This window comes from Triturus cristatus, chromosome 8, assembly GCF_964204655.1.
Source record: "Triturus cristatus chromosome 8, aTriCri1.1, whole genome shotgun sequence".
In the NCBI taxonomy this organism is placed as follows: domain Eukaryota; kingdom Metazoa; phylum Chordata; class Amphibia; order Caudata; family Salamandridae; genus Triturus; species Triturus cristatus.
The window spans coordinates 616,935,821-616,963,525 of NC_140591.1; the positions used below are offsets into that span (position 1 = coordinate 616,935,821).

The following is a 27,705-nucleotide window of genomic DNA, read 5'->3' on the forward strand; positions in this document are numbered from 1 at the left end:
AGACACCTTCAGGATTACAGTGCCTGGAAACTGGATCCGGTGATCTTTCAGAGCCTGATGACCCGGTGGGGTCCATGTCAAGTGGATCTCTTCGCATCACACCTCAACTACCTGCTTCACAGATATTTTCAGTAGGCGCCCAGACCCTCCGGCAGAGGCGACGGATGCCTTCCTGCAGGATTGGAGCCTGTGTCGGGAGTATGCGTTTCCCCTGTTTGCCGTGATACCCAGGCTCACGGCGCTGGTTCGGCGGCAGAAGGCAGAGGTCAAGTCTGGTATTCAGTTCTTCTGGAACTTTCTATGGATTTTCCAATCCAACTTACCCAGACACCTCTTCTACAGATGGACACGGGAGGCAACTTGCACCCTCTGGTTCGAGAGGGCAACCTCCACCTGATGGGTTGGAGGATTACAGAGGACGTTGGGAAGTCCCGGGCCTTTCAGAAAAAGCTTCCTCCCTTATCAAGAAGGCATGGGCAGAGTCTACCGCCAAGCGATATAGATCTTCCTGGAGGAAATGGACACGCTGGTGCTTGCAACGGGGTTTTGATCACGTGGGGACTGATGTGATCCATGTAGTCAACTAGCTGTCGGAATTAGTCGACAGGGGTTTTGCCTATCGCTCGATTAATACGAGTCGATCGGCGATAACTGCAGGTCGGTCACATGCCCATTTAGGGAGTCCAGGTGGGAGAACACCCTCTGGTATGTCGGTTGTTGAGAGGCATACACCCTTTCTTTCCGCTGCTACCGAAGTACTCCTCCTTGTGGAATGTGAATTCAGTGCTGCGTTTGCTGCAATCTTGGCAGGATAACTTATCTTTCTCATAAAGAGCTAACAGGTGAGCTGACAATGCTCCTTTATCTTATCTCATGTAAACGGGTATCGGAAGGCCAGGCCTTGGAGGTTATGGCGTGGGTGTTCACACCGGAAGGGGTGTCGTTCACTGTAGCCCGACGCACAAAGTCTAACACTAGGGTGGTGCACTACCCGGCTTTCCCAAGTCACCCTAAGTTGTGTGTGGTCCGCTGCCTTAGAGCGTACTAAATGATGAATGAAGAATACAGACCTCCAGGGGTCTCTCAGCTTCTTATTTCGCTTAAGAAGCCTTTCAAAGCGGTGACGGACGCCACAATTGCCCGCTGGGTGAGATGGGTGCTCCAGGAAGCTGGTATTGATACAACAGCCTTTGGAGCTCATTCAACGCGAGGAGCCGTGGCTTCCAAGGCCTTTGCCCTCGGTGGACGATTAGAGGACATCCTTAAAGCGGCAGACTGGTCCTCAGATTCTACATTTAAGGCCTTCTATTTCAAACCCATCTTGGGCATGGCTTCCCTGGTGGTCGATCAGCTTTGAACTAGCATAATCTGAGCCTCCGGTACTGACATAGAATATAAAATTTCCTAGCTATCGTGAAGGAAAGTTTCAATTCTATAAAGGACGTGGAGGCGAGGATTATCCCACCCATTGGACTTGAGTCCCGCCCCTCCCTGACAATTTGAAGTCTACGTGTTGGCTAAGTATCTTATCTTAAGAGGCTTTCGGGGTAATGCTTTGATACGGTTATTATGCTTGAAGTGTCATGAATATTGTTGGTTGATTAACCTGCCTTTTTATTGTTGCTACAGGGATACTAGACGTTTTCCCTTTTCTGGTGCTATCTTCTTGTCTTTGCAGGATCTGAGCAGAAACAAGACTGATGGAAATGCGGGATCTGTGGTTTTGCCCACAGAAAGAGGAAGTACTGTCCTTTGATATTGTTTATATGGGACTCTCTCTATGATTGTTTTGCGAACATTACAAAGACTCATGGGATTTGTAGTCTTTGGCTGTTTGTTCTTAAGGCTGCAATAAATATGAGAGAGTAAAGAATAATCCTTGCCTTCGCGTCCTTCCTAGAATTGAAACTTTCCTTCACGATAGCTAGGAAATTTTATATTCACAATCATGTAGAAATTGCAGCAAAATCACAAAATTACAGTGGGCCTGGCCATAGCACAGCATCAGTGTATAATAGCAATTAGGTACCCAGAACAAAGAATACAACGACTTAAACGTATATTCCTCTACAAACAAGAGAAGCTTCACAGTATTTAGCAATACCTTTGTAATCATTAATAAACTTCACAGTGCAGATATCCTTGTCTTGTTGTTTCTCAATATAATTATTTGCTTCATTCTCTGGGGACAATCTCTGTTCCCGAGTCTAGGCAAAGAACAAAACACAATATGAGATTACGCAGCACATCGTTTGCGACTTAATATTTGCAAGAATATTTTCTAAGTTGTGTATATGTTGAAATCACAGCAAGTAATTCCGGTTTTAGTCTTGAGCAAGCATTTAAAATAACATTGAATTTTACATGGTATAACACTCACCATTGTAAAATGAAAAGATGTGCCTTTTCCTTCAAGACCGCTTCCAGAGATCCTCGAGTTTGGTGTGTCCTGTAGCTTGTCCAAGTGAAACTGGTTTACATGTTAGTTGTGGGGTATTTATACACTGCAGGTTGCTAAGGTAGCTTACCCACATTACCATTTAAAAGGTGGAGCGTTAGGTGTGATTGTCATGGGTCAGGTTCATTGAAGCAAAGAAGTAATCTTGACAGGAAGTGTTTGAGAATGGCTCTTTTTATATTAAAGAAAGTTAAAGTCACACATGGTTAAAGGTTGGTATTCCATTCTCTTGATATGTTTTGAGAAATGATCAATAAGACTAGTACAAACTTAATTCAAATAGTGCATTTGTTCTGCAGTGTTCATGTCAGTTAAAGTCGGGCAGCAGAGAGCTGCATTTAACATTTGAATGCTGCATTGCACAAAAAATGTGCATCATCATATTTACTGAGTCACTTGCCAATGATAGCATCTGCTGTGCTAACGCAAACATTGCTGCTTTAGCATAGCACAAAGTGAATGGTGTCTTGCATGAGATGAAATTCCTACATGTAATTTTGCAGAATTTACTTTAAGAATGCCTTGGTACATTTGAGATTTTTCTGCTGTGTTACTTCCTACTGGTATACATTTTCAGATGGTGGGTATTACTCATTGCAAACCCATTTGATGTTGTTTGGTCAACTTTCCAGTGTAAAAAAGGATTTGCACATGAATGTTCATCTACACAAACATTTGTGTTGCTTTGCATCTCACAGTACTTACCCCAAACATGGTAAATGTGGGCTTTGTGGTGCAATGGACCACCCAGACCATGGGTAGTTATCGGTCATTCTATAGTATAGAGAGGATTCTGAACATGAACATGTTTTGTATGCTCACTTTCCTTCCAAGATTTACACATATGATGCAATTCCCACAGACGTTTTGCTCGATCAAAAATTAAATCTGAACATTTTGTTAAAGTTTGGTAACAGAAGCAGCATGTCAAACTCACTGTTATAATAACTTGCTAAATTTTTACTGTGTTCGTGTAATGCAGAGAGGAAAGTCCTAAACTAAAAGAGATGGCTAGCATAGCTGCACAATGCTTACTTTGTGAAAAAAGTAAAACATGATTTCAAGACAAGCTTTCTTGAATTTAACATCAGACTCACCTTTGGCAGCGAAGACGTACACGCTTGCCAAATATCCAATACACATTCCGGTCTGCCTTTACTCTGCCACTGAAATGCAGCAATTGCTGCCTTCCTTTGAAATGCCAAAAGACAACACTTGCAAAATGCACCTGGCAACCTTTCATGACCCTCACATTCTGTCCAGTACAACTAATACGCTTTTCTTAAAATTATAACATTAATTAAACGAAATCCAAAACTGATCTAATATCGTTAGACACATACTGGCACTTTTAATAGTTGAGGACTCAGGAGTTCTATAGACATCTTATGACTTAAACAAAGGGATTTCACAACTGGATACTGAAGTAGCCCCAGGACTGAGTGTTACATGCAAGCAGCATAATGACATTTTTATAGTGCTTTATGCCACACATCTACTGTTTCTAAGCACTGCTACATGACATGACAGTCTTCAAAATATGTCCATCATAACGGTATACAATATTTATCCCACAGACTTTACCGTGCTGGGTGTTATCAAAGTACCACACAGACATTTTTGGGCCTTTTCTATGTGGTACTTTGGCACACAGAAGGTATTTTTTTCTAAATGCCATAATGAATATGTCATTTACTAAAGGGGTTGTAAGGGTTATGGAATGGGTAAGGATTGATGGTGGTTTTGTTTTTAAAGGGGTTTTAGGGTTCAGGGGTGGGTTAAGGTACAGGTTAGTGAGGGTGGCAAGGCGTTTTCAAGTTTCAAGGATGGACAGAGATAAAGGGAGGTAATGAGTTTTTAGAGTTTAGAGGCAAGTTGAGTTAAAGTGAGGTAGGGCATTTTAGGGTTTTGAGTTCATGGGTGGGTAGAGGTGGCGAAAGGGTTTTTCGGGGTTCAGTGGTGCGTATTGGTAAAGGGTGATAAGTGTTTTTTAGGCGCTGGGGTGGGTAAAGGCACTTTGGTGTTTTTTTGGGTTTGGAGGCAGATAGAGGTAAAGGGAGGTAAGGAGGTTATAAAGTTCAGGGGTGAGTAGAAGTAGGGGGAGTTAAGGGGATAAAAAAATAGGGGGTTCTGGGTGTTTACACCGAAAACAGAAAAAAACAAACTTAAACAATTTGTTTGGGAGGCAACACCCAGAGAAACTTCTTCCAATTGAGTAAAAGCATGATAAATGGTCATATTTTTCAAAAATTTCATTTTTCGTAGTCTTAGGCATAAGGATTTTGCTCTTCCCGAGCTCTTTGGTGGAGCACAGCAGGTAATGACCCCTGCAGTCACATCTTTGAGATGGCATACCTAGGAATTCTGGAACAGGGTTTTGCCCACTTCCCACAGGAAGTGGTCATATAGGGAGCGTAGTGACCTCAAGGGTCAGTAGCCCATTGGCTACTACCCTACACTCCCATAACACCCCTAACTTCAGAATTTAGGGGAGTCCCTGGCACCAGAGGACGTGATCCTGAGGACCTGAGAAGAGAGAGGACACTGAAGAGCTGCAAAAACAGAGAAGACAGAAGAGAGCACCTGACTTGGCCCCAGCCTCGCTGGACTGTCTGCAGCCCTAGTCGAAAACTCCGCCAAAGTCGACTCGTCCTGCAGCTGTGACTCCAGAAATTTGGGAGAACTGCATGCCTTTGATAAAGACTCAAGACCTCCCATTAACAGCGGACCTGTTTAGCAGAAACTCCAAAAAGAACACTCGGAGGCCTCCGGAACTGCCAAAACCCGACACCTGAAGCCACCACTGCACCTGGCCGGTGATCCTAAGACCCCTTAGTAGTGTCCCTGATGGGGTCTTGCCCTGTGGGAGTAATGGAGCACTTTATAGTGTGAGAGGGCCAAGTTCTTCCTCCCCTGCGCATTAACACGTCAGTGCCAGGAGGCACAAAGGATTATGGGGCCTGTGCTTCTATGACCCCTCCTGGTAGCATCCCCAATGGTGGGGATATATATATATATGGTCCAGTTGAAGGCATTCGCCGAAACGCGTCGACCGTCCCTGTTGTTGTGCACTTGGTGAAACAGATGAAATAAACTACATTAACTGACCTTGCCGTGGATTTCCTTGGTGGGGGATGCTACCGAGTTCTTTCTTTCTTTCTTTCTTTCTTTCTTTCTTTCTTTCTTTCTTTCTTTCTTTCTTTCTTTCTTTCTTTCTTTCTTTCTTTCTTTCTTTCTTTCTTTCTTTAAATAAATAAATAAATAAATAAATAAATAAATAAATAAATAAATAAATAAATAAATAAATAAATAAATAAATAAATAAATAAATAAATAAATAAATAAATAAATAAATAAATAAATAAATAAATATATATATATATATATATATATATATATATATATATATATATTCCCAACGAACGACCACGGTGGGCCAAACAATGGCACAGATTCCAGTTAAAGATGCAATAAAGAAGATTTATTGTATTAGCATGTCAGGATGAAGCGTTTCGACCACAAGCATGTGGTCTTGAAAAGGCAAAAAATGTAACACTTTTGCAGCAAGTAGTAAAACATCTTGTCATCCATTGATGACTAAGCGCAGCAATGACAAGCTTTTTTAGTAGCAGGCATAGAAAAAAAGACTACCACTCTATATGTAGGTGCATATGGCCATGTGTTCTGTAAAATCAGTTGTGCGCGGCAGATGAGAAGGTAAGCTGGTGTTGGCGGTGCCTGAGGCAAGGTAACCGATAAAGGAATGCATGGATTGGGTTTTAAGTCTCCCAAGAACAGTCTAATGGAAAACAGAGTTAAACGGTATCCCACAAGAATCGTGGATGTGTTTGTCCAACCTATATTCATGAATGCCATGTGGCCCAATTTAATATGGGAGGACTCCGGTGTACCATTGCAACTAAAAGGGGAACATTAATTGTAACGCATTCATATAATTGGAAGCGTGTGAAAGCCAATGCCAAAGTCTATGTACCAGTCGGCGCGTAACTAATGCGGTCAAGTTATATAAGCTTAATGCTGGTGCGGAAGAAGGGCCCAGATGTCACTGGAGTCTAATCTTTGCATGTTAGGGTCTAAGCCTGATGTATGGAAATCGAGTTAACTGCCTAAAAAGATGTAGAATAGGTGAGAAAATGCTGTACAGTGCATTCACTAATGGATAAAGTTAAAAATTAGTACATAATTGCAGGAAAAATCAGTGTTGGTGCCGTGAGGTGTAAAAGGGACAAGGCGAGATTGATGCAGTGTGGTAAATATGTGTTGCAGTAGATTCAAATCTGGACAACCAACTAGAAGTAAGCCAACTTCTAAAAAAGTCAGAGGCGATAGTGTGAGAGCGCATGACTGGAGTGAATACTAATGATAAACATTATAAAAAGTTGTAAAGGTCTTCACTAATGTTTAATCCTGCCGGGGCCTTGGTGTTGAGTTCTATTATGTATTTCGATTCCAGTTGTCTCAACAATTTATCTCTGTTGCCACCACGTCTGAGTGGCAGAATGCAATCAATGACGCAGTATTTACGGTGGTCTAAGTTGTTCTGATGTGTCTCTTTGAAGTTCCTGGCGACAGGGTATGCTGGGTCACTGTTGACAATGGCACTGAAGTGTTGCAAAATCTGTAGGTGCACTTGGAACTTGGTGCTCCCTACATATTTACCCGCAGCTGCAAGTGAGAATGTACACTGCGAATTCCGTTCTGCAGGTGAATTTATGTTGTATCACTATGGGTTTACTGCTGAATTCTGCCGAGATTTGGGTGGTATTAACTCCAAATCTGCAAGCCCTGCAACTGCTGCACTTACGAAAACCTTTCACATTAGTTAACCAATTACTGGTATTGGTTATTTCAGGGCTGTTTCTGACTACAGTGTCATGTATGGACTTGGCTCTCCTATAGGTGATGTCAAGCCTAGGGGCAACCATTGGTCCTTATGTGGAGTCAGTTTTGATAATCCCCAGTGTTTGTTAAAAATGGATTTAAGTGACTCAGTGTTGTGATGAGGCGCGTGGTTACCCATCCCTTAGTGGCCAGGTCTGCTTGAGTGTCTGTGCCAATAGTGGTGTCCGTGGATGTGTTTTGAAGTAATAACTCTCTGGGAAATGAATTAGCTTTGGTGATCACAGCAGTGATTGTTTTTCAGTGTATCCCCTGGCTTTGAATCTCATGTGAGACTCCAATTGGCACTTGGTTAAGTCTGTGGGATTGCTGTAAATTCTGTGCAAGCGCAGCATTTCCCCGTATGGAATGCTATCAGATGTTTTGGGTGAAAGCTGGTAGCGTGAAGGGTGCAATTACCTGCAGTGGTTTTTCTATGGAGGGTGGACTGTAGTGTGTTATCTGAAACATTTAAACTTTTACATCTAGAAATTCTACAGTGTCAGTGCTGATGGTGGCATTGAACTCCAAATTTAAATAATTACAGTTGATCTAATTGATAAATGATTTAGCACTGTCCATAGAACCCTTCCAAACCACAAAAACATAGTCTATGTAGCGTAGCCAGCAAAGAATGTTGTTAGACCAAGCTTCAGAGTGTGTGACCCTGAGGACCCGCTCCTCCCACCAGCCCACATGAAGGCAGGCGTAGCTGGGGGAGAAGCTAGCCCCCATAGCCACACCCCTAAGCTGCTGGTATATCTTGTTGCTGAACATAAAATAGTTATACTGCTGGCACCACTCAATAAGAAACATGATAAGCTCATTGTGTTTATAACAATGGATAGGTCTTTTAGTCACAAATTCATGGCATCCATTTAGTCCATCAGGGTGTTGGATGCTCGTGTAGAGCGAAGGTATATCGAGGGACATCAGGATAAAGTTCGGTGACCACGGGATGTTTTTGATTTTGAGAAGGAAGTCACTGGTCTCTCTTAAGTATGTAGGTAGCTTAGTGATGTGCTCTCTCAAGTAATAATCAACATATTTCGATATGTTTTCACAAAGGCGTTTGCGAGCCGAGATGATAGGCCTGCCAGGCACCGGCGATGTTCTCTTGTGTACTTTAGGCAGGAAGTACAAAATCGGTAATACAGGAAATTCATTGTTGAGAAAATTGAACTCCTCTTTGCTGAGAGCGCCTTGAGTCCTATAAAATTGTTAAGGCTTTTTTTTTTTAGTTCTTTGCCACTAGCAATCACTTCCTTCATGTTGGTAGGCCTGTAGCATATGGCATCATTAAGGTGTCTGTAGGATTCTTCCATGTACATGTGTTTAAGCCATAGGACGATGTTACCTCCTTTGTCTGATTTGTTAATGATTATGTCCGTTCTGGCTTTGAGTTAACTCATGAGGTCCATATATTGTTTGTATTTCTTTTTGTTTTTTGCACGGGTTCTTAGTTTGTGCAAATTCTTAACCTCTTCTACAATGACATCATTGTAAATGTCAATGGCATCTCTAGGCATGGAGGGTGTGAAAGTAGATGGTGGCTTGAACGGACTCATGATGGCAGTAGGAGTGTCAATGCCAGCGTTGTGTAATAGTACTTGCGTGGAGGGATTGTCATTTGGAGATTCTAGCTCAGACATAGTTCTGATGGTGACTATGCCTGAAACTGCAAGGGTGTCTGGCGTGTGAACCCTCACATTGCTATTCGGAGGTAGGGATTGATTTCCAGGTTGTTTGAAGAATTTGATGAGTTTTAATTTCCGAATTCGAGTGGTGGTGTAATTGAAACTGCTTTCTGGGCAGTAGGTCAAGCCCAAAGAGAGAAGTTGTATTTCCGCCTCGGTTAGTTGTAGATCCGAGAGATTGATAACTGTATTGGAGTTGCTTGTTATTTTCGTCTCCAGTTGTCTCTTTTTTTGTTGAAGTTTCCTCTTTGATTTCCTATGTTTTCTGCGCTCCCTCCTTCTGCAGTTCCGCCTGCGGTTTGTTTCTTCGGTATTCGTGGCCGCAGTATTTGCCGCCTGTCCTTGACTAAAAAACCGTGCTCCTCCGTTAAGCTGAAGTTATTTCTTAGGCTGGGGTCACTGTTGCTTGTGATGCTACAGTCTTCTGAGTTTGAGCCGGTGTCTACAGTGGAACTCAGGTCTGATGTCGAGGCAGAGTCAGTTGGACCACGGAACATGGCAGCTGGCATTGTAGGTGCAGAAACTTTGGTTAGAGAGGGTTGAGCTTTTGTCTTTTTGCTGAATCAAATTTCCTCGCAAAGGTGAAAATCTGTCCACACTCATAGTCAGACTTATCCCGCGCAAACTTGAATGCCTTGCGTGTCTATATGGTTTCTTCAAGTTGTTTCATTCTTGTTATTATTTCTTCACGGCCTTTGCTCACAACTTCTTTTTGGTCTGAGCTGTTAAGTTCCTCATTGATTTTATCAATTTTATCTTGAAGTTCCTTTCGATCAATGTCTGCATATTTAATGAGGATAATTACTAGGCGCATAGAAACCTCCAGGTTGCTCTCCGCCCACTCTTTGAGCATGAGTGGGTTGGGGTTGTCGAAACTTGGTGCTAACATGATCCTTAGGCCACATGAAATCCGTCCCACGTTGCGGTATTTTTGCAGGGACTTGCACTTACACACACACACATATATATATATATATATATATTCACTGAAAAAACCATAGGTTTCACACACGTTATAGTTAGGAATTAGCATTTAAAAAACCTTGCAAATTCACTGAAAAAACCATAGGTTTCACACATGTTATAGTTAGCGGAAATTTTACTGATAAAAAACCAATGAAATTTCCCCGTTATAGTTAGTGCAGGCAACTATAACTCACGCGACCGCAATCCTCTGCTGATGCTAATACTGTATTTAGACACTTATTTGCCCATGTCTTCTTCCATACATTTTTAGCTATACATATATTACAAATATTTTTTTTTCATAAAGACACATATGTCATCAGCAGAAGATTGCGGTCGCGTGAGTTATAGTTGCCTGCACTAACTATAACGGGGGAATTTCATTGGTTTTTTATCAGTAAAATTTCCGCTAACTATAACATGTGTGAAACCTATGGTTTTTTCAGTGAATTTGCAAGGTTTTTTAAATGCTAATTCCTAACTATAACGTGTGTGAAACCTATGGTTTTTTCAGTGAATTTGTACGTTTTTTTAAATGCTAAGTTACTTTACGCCATTCGTGGCGTGCGCGCCCACTTAACGCAGTTCGTTCCGTGCGCGCACGGTGCGCTTCGCGCACCGTGCGCGCACAGTGAGCACGCGGTGCGCTTCGCGCACCGCGCGCCCACTTTACGCAGTTAGTGCCGTGCACGCACGGTGGGCACGCGGTGCGATGACAAAGCAAGAAAGCACGTCAACAAATCTGTTTCTGCTTTCCTCCGTGACTATGGTATGGGTGCCATTTACCACAACAACTTGCGTTATGACATGCAAGACATTTATAGAGGAGATGGTGCGCACTTCAATGATGAAGGGAACAGAGTCTTCCTCTTGAACCTTAGACTCTGCATCGGTACTTACTTGTAGGTACCACTAAAAAATCATTTCATAAACACAACGGCTCTTTTTAGAGCCCCCTAATATCTAAACACTTAAATCTGATTTTCATTTTTTTTTTTTTTCTACCGTACGCTTACCGTAAGCTTACCGTACGCGTACCCCGTGATTTTTTTTAAAATCAATAAATGTTTTTTTTGTACTTTTCTGTCCTTCTTTGACCCCCTTACAAATGTTAGGGGGTCTGTAACTCTCCTCATTGCCCCCTTTCCTTGTTTTCACTCTTTTTTTTCCAGATTGAAATACACAAAATGGCGGCCGCCGCTTCCTGGTTTCGGCCGATTCGAATGTTTACTAAGATCTAAGAGCCAATCAGAATCGCGCTCGCGCACGCCACCGTACGCTTACCGTAAGCGTACGGTAAGCGTACCGTAAGCGGGCTCAGATATATATATTGATTTAAAGGCTATTTTCTCAGAATCTACTGAACAGATTTACACCAAACCTACAAAAGGCACTTCCTTGACCTAGGGACTACCTCTCTGCCAAATTTTGAGTAATTCTTTTCAGCCGTTCGGGCTGTAGCTCGTTCTAAAGGTCCTATGGAAAAATGCATGGGAAAAACGCGTTTTGGGACCCCCCTTTTATCTCAGCCCCCGCTTGACGGATCCCCCCGAGACTTTCAGGGTAGGAGCGGAGCGTAGCGCCCCACCTATTTTGAGAAATTCGCGAGGATTCGTCGACCGGCGCCAAAGTTATTCAAAATAGAATGTTGAGGTTTTCCTATGGAAACGTGGTCCTAACTATAACTACCTACTGGCGACCGCCAGTAGGTAATACATACACACACGTCTAAATAAACTTTAACTACACAAACATAAAAAAAATCAAAAGTTGTATTTATTCCATAAATGTATAATTTACGTACCACGTTTAAATTACTGTAACTCACGCACCTCTGTACACACTGTTGGCAACTCGCTAACCACGGTATATAAACTGTAATTAGCCACTGTACCAAGCACTGTGTTTTATGATTGATTTCATTAGACATCTTATGAGTTTTCTTAAGAATGCTATGATTTAACATACTCTAAGTGATGCAGTATGGAAGGGTATAAGCAGTGCATGGCGAAAGCGCGAGTTATAATTAATGTACTGTGGCTAGCAAGTTGCTAACGGTGTGTACAGAGGTGCACAAGTTATAATAATTTGAAGGTGGTGCATAAGTTATAAATTTCAATTTCATTGAATTTCAATGCTTTATATTTTTAATATAAAAGTGTTTCAAATAGTAGAGTGGAGTGATGTCGAGTGGAGTGTCATTAAGTGGAATGTCAAAGACTACAGTAAGGTCGCGTGGCGTAGAGTATTGTCATACAGTGGACTGTCATATAATGAAGTAGAGTGGAGTGGTGCAGAGTGAAGTGGTGTACATTGGAATAACGTAAAGAAGAGTGGCATAGAGTGGAATAGCATAGAATGGAGTGGCATAGAGTGGACTATCGTAAAGTGGCATAGATTTAAATGTCATACAGTGGAATAGCGTAGAGCAGAGTGGAGTGGCATAGAGTGGAATGTCGTACTGCACAGAGGCGTAAAGTGGAGTTGCATAGCGTCAAGTGGTGCAGACTTAAATAGCGTAGAGTGGAGTGGCGTGAAATATAGTAGAGTGGAGTGCCGTAGAGTGGCATACAGCGGAATATCGCAGAGTAGAGTGGAGGGCCATAGTGTGGAATAGCAAAGTGTGAAGTGGCGTAAAGTGGAGTGGCATACAGTGAAGGGGCACAGAGTGGAATTGCTTAGAAGAGAGTGGTGAACTGTGGAATGGCATAGAGTGGAGTGGCTTACAGTGGAATGGCATAGAGTGGCATACAGTGCAGTGAAGCAGAGTAGAGTGGCATAGCGTAGAGTGAAATTGTGTAGAGTGGTGTGGCGTCGAGCAGAATGTCTTAGAGTGCTGTAGAGTGGTGCAGAGTAGAACAGCGTAGAGTGGAGTGGCATAAAGCAGAGTGGTGTAAAGTGAAGTGACGAGTATAGTGGCATAGAGGGGAGTACCTTGGAATACTGCAGAGTGGAGGTGCGTAGAGAGCAATACTATAGAGTGCAGTGGCGTACAGTGGTAGTAGTCTCGAGTGGAGTAGCGTAGAGTGGAATACTGTATAGTTTAGTGGCATAGAATTGCATAGACTTGAATAGCGTACAGTGTAACTCAGTCACTGCTAAAATAACAAGCATTTTCAGGTCTCGCATTAGCAAGAGTGTAAGCTATTGGCATTGCAAATGATAATACCTTTTATTTATCTGTTATAATTAACAAATAAATGAAAGCCATTGTCATTTACAATGGCAATCGCTCCTGTCCTGTAAATGCAAGACCTATTTCCTTTGAAAAAAGCGGCTGCTATTGCCCCGGGCTGCTTCAAAAGTGTAAGTGCACATGGCACTACATGTTGCAGGAAAGCATGTCATGCCTGCAGCAGGAGAAACGCATCAAAGAAACTATTTTTTACCGGCTAATTAAGATATACTGTGTAACAACAGAAGTAACAAGTTTGTAAGACTTAATGGGAAAGAAAAACACAATTTGCATCCACTGGTCGAAAACATGTTTTTGGAGTGTTTTTGCTGGTCTACATGTGTTTAGGTCATGCTACATAGATTAGAGACTTTCTTCTGGACAAAAATAACTTTCAGTGGTCGCCATTGTACACCTTTCGCTGAGTGCACCACTGAGAGCATACCCCAGTGTTGAGTGGCCTATTTCAGGGCACACTCAGGAGAGAGAGTGCTACTGTCTGAGACCATGTCCTAACCGTTCTGACGCTGTGGACCTGTGCAAATCTGCACAGCTAGGAACAACAACTCCGCAGTAGTGATCCCCCAGTGACGTCACCATGTACTCAACAGAAACTGCCATGTGACATGCCTCGTGTCACCGGGGGAGCAGACAGACGCATCCTTAGACCGGGAGTGTTGTTTTAAAAAGTGCCTCATTAAATATCCATTCTTTTTTAATGTTTTACTTCTCCACGTCCTACGCCTGTTCTCTAATTAGGACTGTACTGTACACTATGTATGCATGCCACACACTCCCTTCAGTTGGCTTCACTTTCAGGCTGTGCAAGTTTTAGCTTCAGACTGCCACCTCTGTCCCAGTCTACTCAATCACTCCCGTAGTCCAACCACTGACACCACCGTCTACTTTGCATTCAATGTTTTGCAGTGCAATAAAAATATGTTTTTACAAGTCGTTGAATAGATGTAAAGCTGCTTAAAGACACAGACTTACGTGGTGGATGGTATGAGTGCACTTACGAGTGTCAGCAGTCCTAAGCCAACATCCATAACCATGATCTAAGGCAAAGGACCAGTGCACCAACTGCCACTGCTGGCTGAGTTTATCTCAATCCCTTGTGTGTGGTGTGGGGGATGCACCAGACTGAACAAAAGTGAAAATGTTACTGTACTACGACTCGGCCTGGACGGTGAACTCCACTCCGTTTGCAGAGTTTGCACAGTTTTCCGCACTCCGCGGAGTTCTGAAAAGGTACGTGGAGCGGAGTTTTTTCCTCGCTCTACAACGTTAAGTTGGCGAGTGAGGAAAATCCTATGTTAGACCACCTCCCAGTAAGATTTCTCAACGTGGGCGTCACAGATGGTCACCAACGCTTGCGTTGAGAAACTTTGTTCGTGTTTAAGAAGCTGCCGCTCAAGTAGAACTTCTAAAGAAGCAGCGCCCTCTTGTGCTGCACGTGGTGCTGGTCGCGCTGATTTTACAGTGCAAGACAAACCCACAGCGCTAAAAATCAGCACAAACAGTGTGACGTAACGCACTTTGCCTTTTCCGGAATTCTGCGTAGCGCGGTGGAGGTTTTTTTCTTCACTTTGCAGAGTTCCGCATAGCGGAACTTTGAAAATTCCGCCCAGGCCCAACTATGACTATTACCCATACGCCACCCAACTGTGAATGAGTATCGTCAAGTACACACTTTACAGTGAGGGAATATTAACGCATTTATTCAGTGTCAATATTACCCATTCCTCACCTTAATCAGATTGAAGATTCCCAGGTCCTTACATTACTTTAATATTAGCAATTACAGACAGTGATAGTGCCTACTGGCGCCTCGCACGCCGCATGTCTTCGTGCTCTCTTTAACCTAACCTAAACGCTACTTAGCACTGTTGCAAAGTATCGCTCGCATTTTTACTTCTCATGTTATTTTAACTTTTTTATATTTTTAGTGGTTTTACCTGCATTTGCACTTTGCCTCGTACTGTGTTGGGCCCTTGGTCAGCCCTTTCACTTGCACTCTGTCAGCCTCTGCTCCGGGCCTCCACAGCGTTAGCTGCCCATTGAGAGGTGAGCAGAAGACTCCTTTCCGGTCAGGCACTTCCGGGCAGGTGGGTAGGCAGCGGTCTAGTTCTTCTGTACTCCCCTGCCTACTTAAGATCCTGCTAGTGCAGGCACGCCGCTGGCGCGCCTAAGGCAAGCCCGTCTGCGACCGTCCACACCTGGACGTCGCCAGACATGCTGCCGGTTTGGCCGCCCAGCTGCAGCTTTATTCACGGAACACTCTTTGATATCGGCAAAGGCATCCACCATTGCACACATCAGTCTGACGCTCCTTTGTTTGCAATTCCTGTGGTTTAAATTCTTTGGCAATCGCTAGTCCTGTACGCACTCCCTCGCCTGCTATTAAATTTCTTAGTCTTAACTGCCACTCGTTGGTCAAACACTTTGCTGAAGTGTTTGACCTAATTCGGGATGAGGCCCCTGACATTCTTTTTTTTAACTGAGACTTGACTCGCTGCTAACACCGAGGCAGAGCCTAACCTGGCACTGCCCCAGGGATATGCCATTAAAACTCTTAACAGAGAAGGTAGGGGTGGTGGCATTCCGGTTGTCTTAAAGACCGGGTTTACCTGTACTTTGACCAAAGAAAGCATTGTAGACTCTGAATGTGCACTGTTCAAAATTTGTGTTAATGCTAATTTTACCCTTTTGGGCCTCCTGATCTATCACCCCCAGGTCCATCAAAGGGTTTTATGGAAGCCCTTGTCACTACATCGCGGCTGTTGGCTACTAGGTCTGCCAACTTTAACATTGTTGGGGACCTTAACCCGCATTTGGAAGCAAGTCAAGATAGGGGGATTAGTAATTTTCTAGCAGACCTTGCAGCCTTCCAACTTATTCAATATGTCCCTAACAGCACTCATCTGCCGACCTTCTGTTAGACACTTTTTTCTCAAATTTATGAGCTCTCACAGCTTGTCCTCCCCTCCCCATGAGCTGGTCCGATCACTATCTGGTGTCGTTGACACTACAGGCCCTCCTCAAGAGGCTCCACGGAACTCCATTCTAAAATGTCCCTGGCATAAGTTGGACGCTGTTCGCTTCCGCGACATCCTCCTTGCTCAAAGGCCTAACCTCCCTAACAATCCGGATAGGGCTAACAGTATCCTGTCAGACCGTCTCTCGCATACTCTCGAGATTCTGATCCCTGCTAAGATGTCCCACAGTCGTGGCCCATGGTTTAATAACAAACTGGGCAAAACCAAAGGGGATGATGGACGGAGTGTTGAACAGTGCAAGCACTCATCCCCAGTCAACTGATCTGGGTTTAATCCATCATCATTCTTTAGCTCACTCCGCCACCCCAGTTTAGACATGGCCATATGCAAATCAGTCTGACCCTGTGCCTCATGGGAACAGTCCACCCCGAACTGCCAAGCCAGGTCTTCCCTGGACCGGAAACAAGCATGGAGGTGAGTGCTTGCAATGTTCAACACTCCATCCATCATCCCCTTTGGTTTTGCTTTGTTCGCCCTAAGTTGGCAGGGTATGCCCAGATGTGGGTCCCTTGCTTACTTTGCCACTGGATTCAAGCTAGCCTGGCTGATGATGGCTGATTAGCCAGAGTCACACGGCAACGATACCTGTGGTACCAGACCCCTTGCAGCAAAAAAAGCTTGTTTGAGTTCAATCCATCGAGGGACATCAGCACCGCAGAGACCCACTTCAAAACGGTCCCAACTGTCCTGTTTGTGTTCCCTCAGCTGCCATGACCGACAATCCTGAATGCCTGTGATGCACAAGTTCAGCCGACCTAACCACTCAGCACCCAAGCACTGGTCTCCAAGAACTGACTATGTTTCCTTGCTCCCAGGACCCTCACGAACTGAGCCCCCCACCCCCGTTGGGAACTACCAGACTTATACCCAAGTCCCCCATTGCAGCCTGTTTCCAGGTGGCCCTTCCCCCTTTGATGTAGCGCACAGAGCTACCACCAGACCAGCTCCTCTGCACCAGGACGCTCCAGGAAAGGTAAAGCCTAACAGCTACTGGTTCTTTGGACTTTGGCCCCCTACCAACTAAAGTCCTGAAAGGGACGGCCGGAAACCTATTGCAAGAAACTGTTTGCGGTATATGCCTTTTTTCCCTATAGGAAAGCATTACCGCTTGAAGACACATTTAAGTGAACATTTTACTTACCTGTAAAAATCGATAACTCGAAAAGTACTTACTTCATAACGAAATTCTGGGTGTTGAAATATATATACAAAAATAACTGTTATTTTTCTAAATCGGTCTTGGATCAATTTTTGAATATATCTTATTGCCTCTATGAGCACAACAAATGCTTAGCACTACCCTCTGATCAGCCTAAACTGCTCACCCATACTACCACAAAGGAGACCATTTGGGATAATTACTTGTACCTCTGTAAAACAATAAGGGTCACCAGGACACTCTGGACAGTGTACTTCGTATTGGTGCACTATATAGAGACATCAGTGTGGAGAAGCACAGACCAGGTTCTGACTGTTTTAGCCAGGACAAGGGATTGAGGGTCTGCCAGTCTCCCATGCTAGGGGAGGAACATCAAACTGGAGAATCAATAACACTTGCCTGTCGCGCCAGCCTCAGCCTGACCCAAGACTAGTGGGCAATGTGAGGTGGAGGAGATCGCTTGGAGGGAGCGAGGTCCAGTAAGGATCTTGTTGCATGGATCGCAGGAGCAGAGTGGGAGATTTAAGTTCATCTGGACCTCTGCACAGATTGTCTGCCAGCCTGTGTGCCAAAGTCTGTGACCCCCTTGCCAAGTAAGGGCTGGGGTGAAGAATAATTATTACGATAAGGATTACAGTCCTTAGTGCTGCACTGTGAGAGGCAAGGGCTATTGCCCGAAACAGCGCTGTGACCTAAAGAGGGCTGTCACCTTGTTGGTGCTGCCTAGGACACCTGTATGCCAGGCAGGGAGCCACTTTGAAGAGAGACAGCTGCCGTCCTGTATGTGCTGCAGTGACCCTACCTGCATGTCAGGACGAAGAGGCCATAAAGGAGGAAGAGGGGCCATTGTGCTGAATCCATGCGCAGCTGAGGAGAAAAAATGGGTAGGGACCTGCCGAGACTGAGAGCAGCGTCTCCAGCTCCCCTATCCAGGAGCATTAGAGACTTGCCCCACATCCCAGGAGAGACTTACCACATTGGAGGAGCACCAAAGGTGGTGGCTTCCACAGTTGCAGCTTCCCTCTGCCTGGATACAGCCGGACTGCAAGGGGGCCACTATGGAGTCTGATCCCTGAGGAAGTTGATCTGAACTGATGAACTACAGAGCTGGGACTCCATGACCTTACTCATGGGCCGCCACAGTACTTCTGAGACTTGACTGCCTTAGCTGGTCCTACCTTGGATGTTGCAGCATGTGAATGGGGAATAACCATCAGCAATAAATGGGGACGTGAGGCTGGAATGTTAGCGGGCTTGCTTCAAGAAGGCTGCGTTGTTTGCAGTGTGTTGTATTGTACTTTGTGTTAGTCGATATGCACACCACGGTTGGGTCCAGTAAACCCTGCTTGGCCCGTGGTTCCCTGAAAGGGGTTCAGAGAGCTCCCGATTGTATTGTATGTTCAGAGCTACTCGTCACTTGATCACCATTTGTTACAACAGGACTTATTTTGTGCACTGTATTTGTGCTGGTAAATCTATATATATATTTTTTTTAATGCATTTTAAGAGTTGTAGTCCTGGGTCCACTTCAGTTGTTCCAATCCAAGTAGCGCAATGATTTGTGACACAAATCCAAGACATAGAGCACTGTGCCTCTAGCGCCATGATACTCTTAGCCATAAGAAAATCAGGGACTGTGAGTACAGAACAGCCGTCTCAATTCTTCTCCAGGTACTCCGGCCCAGCCCAATATCCGGAAATTAGGGAATTTCCGCCTTGAAGAGTTGGCCAACTTCCACAAACAAAGATGTCTCCAGGTAGGAGCTAAACAGGCACATTTTTAACTACCTTCACGGTCAGGCACACAAACATGGTGGGTTAGAGAGGAGTAGGCACATGCCGGATGTCGATTACATACAGGACTAGGTGCGAAGTTTTTGGGAGGGAGAAAAAGAGAACTGTGCATGGAGAAATCAGGGAACGTTGCCTGAATCTTAAGACTGGGAATGGAATGATGGTACATGGCTGAAGGCAGCCAGGCTTGAGGCAGAGAGTCAGGCCCACAAGACACACTAGAAGCCGAGTACAGACAGTGTAGTCTCGCAGCAGCGAGCAAGCACTGCTCAAGTGGAGGTTTGAGGCAGGGAGAACAGGCAGTGTAGGATTAATAATTTAGACAGTGCAGGTTTGCGGTAGAGAGAGAAGGAGGTGCAGGTTCGGGAGTGCAGGCACCGGAAGTTGGCGGGAAAGCGCGCTGGCGGTAGGTACACTTAGGTGGCTAGAACATGCAGTGGATGGTCGAAGCAGGGAGCAAACCATGTCGTAAATAGGGAGCTCCGGTCCAATGTAGGGGAAGAAGAGATGGGTTGGTCTGAAGCAGAGAGAGACAGCAGGGAAGGCCTGGTTTGAGACACCAAGAACTCGATGTCAGACTGCAGTTCGGAAGCAGAGAGAGAAGGTTATGCGGTCCTGAAGAAGAGAAATCAAGCGGTGCCATTTTGAAGGAGAGCAAGCAAGCGCAATTTCGAAGCACATGTGCAGGTTGTAGTCAGGAAGAGCAGGCAATGCAGGTTCGAAGCAGGGAGATCCGGCTGCGCAGACTGGCCTGCTCTCAGCGTGACTCTACACTAAACTATCCCGGGCACAAGAGCCCGCCGTCAGCACCCCCCCCCCCCGCTCTCTGCCCGTGTGCGCAGCCCATACGGCCCAGCCGCAGTAGGCCGTCTGGGCGTTGCTGGTATGTTGCAAGGTAAAGAACTTCAGGAACCTGCCGCAAGCCAGCCAACCAATCACACGGGTTCAGTGCGCGAAAATGCAGCCAAGCCCGAGGAGTTAAAGTCAATCCGAGAAGTGACGTTAAAATGATGAACACTTAGAATTGTGAGGGGAAGCAAGATCACTGGGGTCTTCGGAGCCGGCCTTCGTGTCATCCGTGCAGTAGGTTATGTTATGAGTATTTCAGGCGTGTGCGCGCGCGTTAGGCAGCCGCGGATGCGGTGAGGGAGGTCGGCAGCGGCGGGGTGTGCACGCGCGCATTTTTTCTGTGTGTGTGCGTGTGCGTCTCCGCATCTCAGAAGCGCGTCCACAGACCCCGATCGCTGCGCGTGCCCCGGTCTGTCTCCCTTGAGAGGCATCACGGCAACAATAGTTCTCGTTGGCGGCAGCGCTTCGCGCTGCATCGCCAGCGAGACCTAAAAATGATTAACAACCTTCTCTTAATAAAATGTGGATTTACCCACCAACTAACACATTAATAAAAGGGTAGGAATCCACATGCACGATGTAATCTACCCTCACACTCTCTGCACTACTTTTTGTTTTATGCGCAACTCACACTATTCCTCAACACTATTTGTTGGGGCACAGTTTATTTGTATGTGGTGTACCTCCCCATATAGGACACTATCTTTCAACCAGGCACACCAAAGGGCACCCAGAAACCAGATGTGAATTGCTGAACTTGGACACCTAGGCTGGGATATAAAACCCTTATAACTCCAACAATAGAATGCAATATGTTAAGTCTATGGATTCATCTTGGTCTTTGTCCTCATCACTCCTAGGTGTAGGCCATATGCCATCTACTGAAATTTCCAGGGATTTAGGTTTCATTTCTCCTTTACTCCTAAAGAGTGGCCCCCAATGACCCTTAAATGAGGTGCCTGTGGGCTGCATCTCTACAAAGCCTGGGTGGATACCACAGTCCCTCTACTGGGGTTTCTTGGATTGCCATAGGTTGCACATGCAGTTGTTGTACCTGTATGCCTCCGCTTGGTATACACCATTGCTTCCAAAACATTTTAGAACCATGGCCCAATTTTTAGAGCAACAAACTTGCGAGACCCACCTAGCTTTAAAGGACATGAGGAGGGCGATTTTTTTAAATGCAACTAAAGAATCGTGTGGTAACGCACTGTCATTTACATTCAACACATTTTCTATTAAAGTGACCACTAAAATTGCACAGACATGCAGATTTAGTGATGAAGCTATATTGCACACAAAGGATAATGTTTGGAAATCGGGTTTCAGTGACTTTTTATCATTTGTATATCACTAAGTAAAGTGCCTTGATTTGCTCCGAACCTATTAAAATCTTTGTATCCATCCCACTTCAGAATTATTTAAAAAGTGCTTCATTTTTGCTTTCCTAACTAATGATCGTGTATAGTTCATTTACAGGCATTCACATCATGTTGCATACTCCAAAAATGACATCCTACAGTTTCCCATTTCATACTCACTGTAAGCAAGCAAGATTCTCAAGCCAGGTCAAAACTAATAAAGAAAGTAAAGGCAGGAGGATGTACCTTTTCTTATCTGGCAACCAAGCAATAGAATGAACTACCACAAGATCTACGTCTCATTGTGGACTACATAGCATTCAAAAAGAAACTCAAAACCCATCTGTTTCCCAAGGCCTAATATCGGACAGTCCAACTACACCCATTATAACCTCTACCACGAGTCCTCGCTACATAGCGCCGTGATATCCTCCTGGACGAATGTTGCGCTCTATACATAAATAAATAAATAAATAAATAATTCACTTACATAATGGCGCCGAGTGGTATACATTGGAGTGGATAACTTTTGGTGCCCTTACATACTTAAGTAAAGGCACTGAACCATGCGGTGCCCACTATGCCCCTTCACAGATGTCCCCGAAATCTTGCTGAATTTTAATGTAATTCCACAGAATTCTGTGGTATGGAACTCTGCCAATTCCACTCCCCCTGTTAAAAGGCACAGATGGGGGCACATGGATGGCGCCCCGTTCTTACTGATCTGTGTTGTGAATATTACACCGTTCCCAGTTGTTTCCGACACGGATTGTCCCCCCGCCATTTGTATATTATGTTGCTATGACAACTATGGGAGGGCGATACTAGTTATTCCATACTCATCCCTCTTGTTCTTATGTTTTATAAGGCATGATTATGGTTTGAGTATTTGTATAAATTGTTGCCACGCTATCGGTTTGTATTTCTTGATCAGCAAAGGGAACCTAGGTCTCAATTGGCACTTCAATACAGATAGCTCTGTTCATTCTTTCTCACTAGCGAGCCAATTTATGGTAGATTACAACTGTGACTTATGTTTCCAGAATCCTGTATACAATCAGAACGATTACTATTAGAACTCTCATTGGTATCTACATGACATGGGGGTAACACATAGCTTTTTAACATAACTTTGTACATTGTTTCTCTCTTCCTCTTTGCAGACTATTGTAATACAAGTGAAATATACTATACTCCATTAAGCTTTCTAGACTTGGTCCAATTTTAAAGAACATACAGACTTGACTCAAGGTATGCATGGTGTTTTGTCATTTTTTTGTAACAATTTTTTTGTATCTTTTCTGTTCCACCTGTCAAATATCCGATTTTCTCCTGTAGACTCTTTTCTTTCTATTCTTTTTTATTATCACTTACTCTTTGAAATGTACCATTTCCACTTTCGTCTTTCATTCATTGTTTACGGCTCTTTAATAGGCTCTTGTCACACATTGGATGATAGCAGATCAGAGTATTAGACGTATACCAATAATGAGTTGGTTATGGTCAGTTTAATTTTCACACAAAAATGTTCTTTGAGGTGGACAGTTTTCTCCAAATTAAGCTCCCACTTGATATACACCTTTCTGTAAATATGCACATATTGAAATAATATCTTTTATCTGTCTAATTTATGTCATTTTAAATGGTTGCTGCTTCATGTTGTCCATAAAAAGTCTTTATAATTTTTATATTATGTGGTTAATGTATGCTGTTAGTCCTGTGCTTTTTGATTTATATGTAATATATATGTTGGTTTGTTATGTTACAGCCCTGATGAAGTTCCCCTTGAGGGAATGAAACGCGTTGGCTGACCATCCTTTTATCAACCTGAAATCTATTTTGAAATAAAGAGTATACCTAAACTTAACATTGAAGCTCATTGGACTATTTCATCTGTGCACCCCCTTTTTCTCATTTTCCATTTTGCACCTTGCCATTTTCTCTGTTTTTACCAGCTACCAGCCCATACCATACACATTTTACTACTGTGCATGTATTAACTGCACCTTCGTTGTGTCCCTTCCTTGAAAATCAAAAATAGTAAATAGTTAGCAGACCCATTACCTTCATGGGTGAAACACATTGAGATTGCATACGTGTTTTTTGCCTTAGGAAAATTACATTAATTCAATGTTTGTACACCGTAATACCTGATGCATACTAATGTTAATACATGTTGCAGACAAGTGCAATGTAAACTAAGGGCTCCACATGAAGAAATACACACATGCAAAAACTAATTTTCAACACAGGCACTGCTAATACATGCACACAATGTTCATCACGCTGTACAAATGGTAAATTAAAAATACAAAAACTGAAAATGAAGGTCACTTGAGACCACTGTTTACAACAGGCATGCATGTTAACTTAAATACTCCCTTCAAGATTGATAGAAATTTAACATAAAGAGCTTGTGTATGATCACAAATAGCAATGATATTGTCTAAATTCGGACATTTTCTGTCATGTTTCTCTCCATTTTGGATGTAACTTTAACATCCCACTCAGCCTCCATATATTAAAGTAATTTCAAAAGGCGTGTCCTGCAATGTATTATGCTAAACTTCTTTATAGTAAAAAAAAACAATAATGCAACATTATTTTAGTTCAGTCAATCATGCCTGAAGCGTTTGAGTCTGTATACAGGTAAGGGCCCTCAAATGTAACTTTGAAAAGGACTACACCTCTGCTTTAAACATCCTTGGTTATGCCTGTTGGCGACTGCTCGATGTTTAACGTACAGAAACAATTTTGTGTACTTCTATATACAAACTGACTTTTAATCAAGCACTGAACAAAACAATTTAGAAACTAATACACATGTTAATTGAAAAGTGAGGTCAAGTTTAAACACGCACTCTACAACTTAAACATTCTGCAAGGGATGCTGTATTGTGAGATGACATTCTATTTTCACTGCGAGATAAAACCTTTGTATAGATTTATCATCTTTTCAAATATATTTTTTGCAGACGTGCATCCTTACTTTCTCACTTTTACTTTAAGAACGCATTGCTCTCTTCTCCACGAATCCCAAGTTACACTGTTCGAGCCAAGGGAAAGCAGATCACTTCCAAAAATCTGTTTTCCTGACTGACAAAAATGCTCTGAGATTCATAGTAAGCTTGGGGGATGGAAGAAATTGCCCGGGATCTACTCACATGCTAATTTGCCTGGTGTCAGTGTGCTACTGCCAAGGAACGGGTGTGCCGTGCCGCTCAGGCTCGGGGAAGCAATGGGATATTAGCGCTTTCTTATGGAAGCTTGGCCCAAGCTGTGACTGAGGCCTTCAGTAAAACCTCTTCAGGCTACTTCAAAAGGAATTAGTCTTTCAGAGAAACCCGTCCATCTCGCAAACTCAAAACCAACGTCAGTGGCATGCCGGAACATTTCTGCAGTATAAAATATTTTATAAATATTTTCTGGAGCCGAATAGTCAGATAAAACTGCAGATGAAGCACATTAGCTATTAATATTGCTTTGCATTTTTTCATTCTTCTCAAATACAATACTATTTATTTGTCTTGCATCTTTAGTCTATTAATGGGGGCACCTGCTGTGTGTTAATGCTATAACTATGATCGCTTCAAAGTAACAGAACACTTTCAGTACTTTCTCCTGTTTAGAACAGCTTTTTTCACGGTAAAATAGGTCAAACTACTGGCAGGTGAATTGCCTGTTGCTAATTGGTAACTGTGTAAAAAGATCCACGTGCGTCGCAGGGACACGTTTTCTTTGGAGAAGATTAAAATGGCCAAGAATAGTTAAGAAAACCAGAATTGATAATATGCGCTTGGCTCCAAATAGATTTGCAACCCTCTCTAATTTTTCTGCTCTGGATGAACAAGATTGACTGGGGAGTCTGGTGAGTATGGAGGGCGAGAGACCACGAGACACCCAAGGGAACCTGGGAACTGTAATTAAAATAGGAAATAATGCCCAGGATCTAAAAGCTGGTACATCTAAAGGGCAGGTGAGGGTGGTGGAAGATATACCCTTAAAAGTAATCTGCCCGGAGATAAATCCTTTACAAAGGAGGACCAGGGGAAGAATTAGTAGTCGGGATCAAACCACCTCGGAGATGAGGCTGTTATCCTGGACTATTGCAGGACTCGCAACTAAAGTCATCAATCACGAATGGCAGGCCTTTGTTAAAGAGTACAAAGTCATTGGCCTGCAGGAAACCTGGGAAACGGATTGTAGTGGATTGTTCCTGGAGGGATACAAGTTGTTTTTTGTCCCTGCCCGTAAATCGTCCAGGGGTCGAGCCAAAGGTGGCCTCATTATGTATGCGGCATTGACGCTGCAAGGAAGTTGGCAAGACCTGGGGTGGGACTCTGACTGTCTCCAGGGTATAAGATACATTGCAAAGGACCTCAAGGTAATTTTTATAAATTTTTATAATGTAGGACAATCGATGTCAAATTTGGCGGAGCTAGATGAAAGACTAACTGGGTTAAATGATATGGGGGATTCAAGTACCCAGTTAATTTTGATGGGGGATTTTAACACCCATCCGTGCCCCTACCTGAAATGGGAAGGAGGTATATGGGACGCTTGTCCCTCCATAAAGGGATGGCATATAGAGCACTCCAGAGAGGGCATGGCACTAGGCACAATCTTGGGCAAATTGGCCTTAACACATACGATGGATCTAGTTGAGGATGGATCACCAGACACAATGACCCCCTCGTTTAAGGGACGGGGCTGCGATTCTATCATCGACTACATCTTTGTCTCTCATGCCCTAATTGGTAGGTTTAGTCATTTCTCGATAGTCCCTAGTGCATTTAGCGACCACAGCCCTTTAGAATTAATAATAGGGATTTCAGACCTGCGTACTAAAGTAGATAAAAGGATCACTGGGGGACAATATAAGGCAATGGATCAGGACAGGAGAATCAAATGGAGTAAGATCGATGGGCTAGCATTACACAGAGCGCTCCTTGTGGATAATGATAGTCACACGTGGAAATGCTTGGACAGCACTATAGAGGGGAGTGACCTGATTACAGCATTCGAGGGTACTGCCCAACATATTGACAGCCTTTTAAGGCGTAAGCTGAAAAAGCAGTCCGATCCCTGCCCGAGATGGTTTGATAAGGAATGCTCCAAGGCCCTCAGAAATCTGAAGCAGGCACTTAAAATAGTCCCAAGGGATAGAGGTGAGATTATAGATTGCAGGAAACAATACAAAAAGGCCATCAATAGGCGGAAATATTGCCTCCAATCCCAGGCCTGGGAGTCACTAAGAGAAGCAGCGGAGCACCGAGACATAAGCTTCTGGAAAATAATAAATGACCCATGTTTCCAAACCCCGAATAAGCCACAAGTGGCATCCCACATCTTACCAGAGGCGTGGGTAGCGCATTTCACAAATCTATATAAATCGGGGCAACTATGAGATGGGGCAATTCCAAATCACAGAATTACCCGAGGGTGAGTGCACCCCATTTACGGTTGCAGAAGTTAAAATAGGAATAGACGGCCTGGCATTAAGAAAAGCGCCTGGACCTGATGGGATCCCGCCAGATTTATTTAAAAGCCAAGTGGACCTCTGGGCTCCAATATTGACCAGGGTATTAAATGCAGCCAGAGAGGTGGGCATGCAGAGATCATGGTCTACTGCTGTCATCGTCCCAATATTTAAAAAGGGAAACAGAAATGACCCACAATGCTTTCGCCCAATATCCCTTATAGATGTCACGGCGAAAGTTATGGGGAGAATCATTTTAAATCGTCTTTCGGATTGGGCCGAAGAACAAAATATTATCACCGACCTCCAGTATGGATTCCAAAATGGGCGCTCGACCACAGACCAGTGCCTTAATCTTTATCATCTAGTGGCTAAATACACTCTGGCCAGGGAAGGCACCGTGTATCTGGCGTTTATGGATCTCTCAGCAGCTTTCGACTGTGTGAACAGAAGAAAGCTGTGGGAGATGCTGGCAGAGATGGGCATTGATTTGGGATTGATACGAATCTTGCAGATACTCCACCTCGAAACCACGGCACAGGTGAGATTCACCGATGACGGTGATCTCACAGATGACTTTCAATGCCGGGGAGGGGTGCGGCAAGGCTGCATCCTAGCGCCATTTCTGTTCACGCTTTATATAAAAATGGGCTAGATAAGGCGTTGGGAGTACTGGAGGCAGATTGCCCCTGCATAGGGAAGAGAAGCATACCAGTCCTCCTATATGCAGATGATGCAGTCCTTCTGGCCCGTACAGGAAGGAGTCTACAGGCACTCATTAATGGGTTCGTCAGGTTCATGGCGGATTT

At 43.9% G+C, this 27,705-nt stretch overlaps 1 protein-coding gene across 4 annotated transcripts in view; it reads right to left on the reverse strand.

Annotated features, from left to right (window-relative positions):
• Positions 1-27,705, reverse strand: part of LOC146802490 (uncharacterized) — a 175,066-nt gene that overhangs the window by 33,384 nt on the left and 113,977 nt on the right. For all 4 annotated transcript variants that reach the window (XM_085622084.1, XM_085622086.1, XM_085622083.1 and 1 more), the window contains one exon: positions 2,105-2,207. In XM_085622084.1, the coding sequence (XP_085478210.1) occupies positions 2,105-2,207 (103 nt within the window). The remainder of the gene's footprint in view (positions 1-2,104; positions 2,208-27,705) is intronic.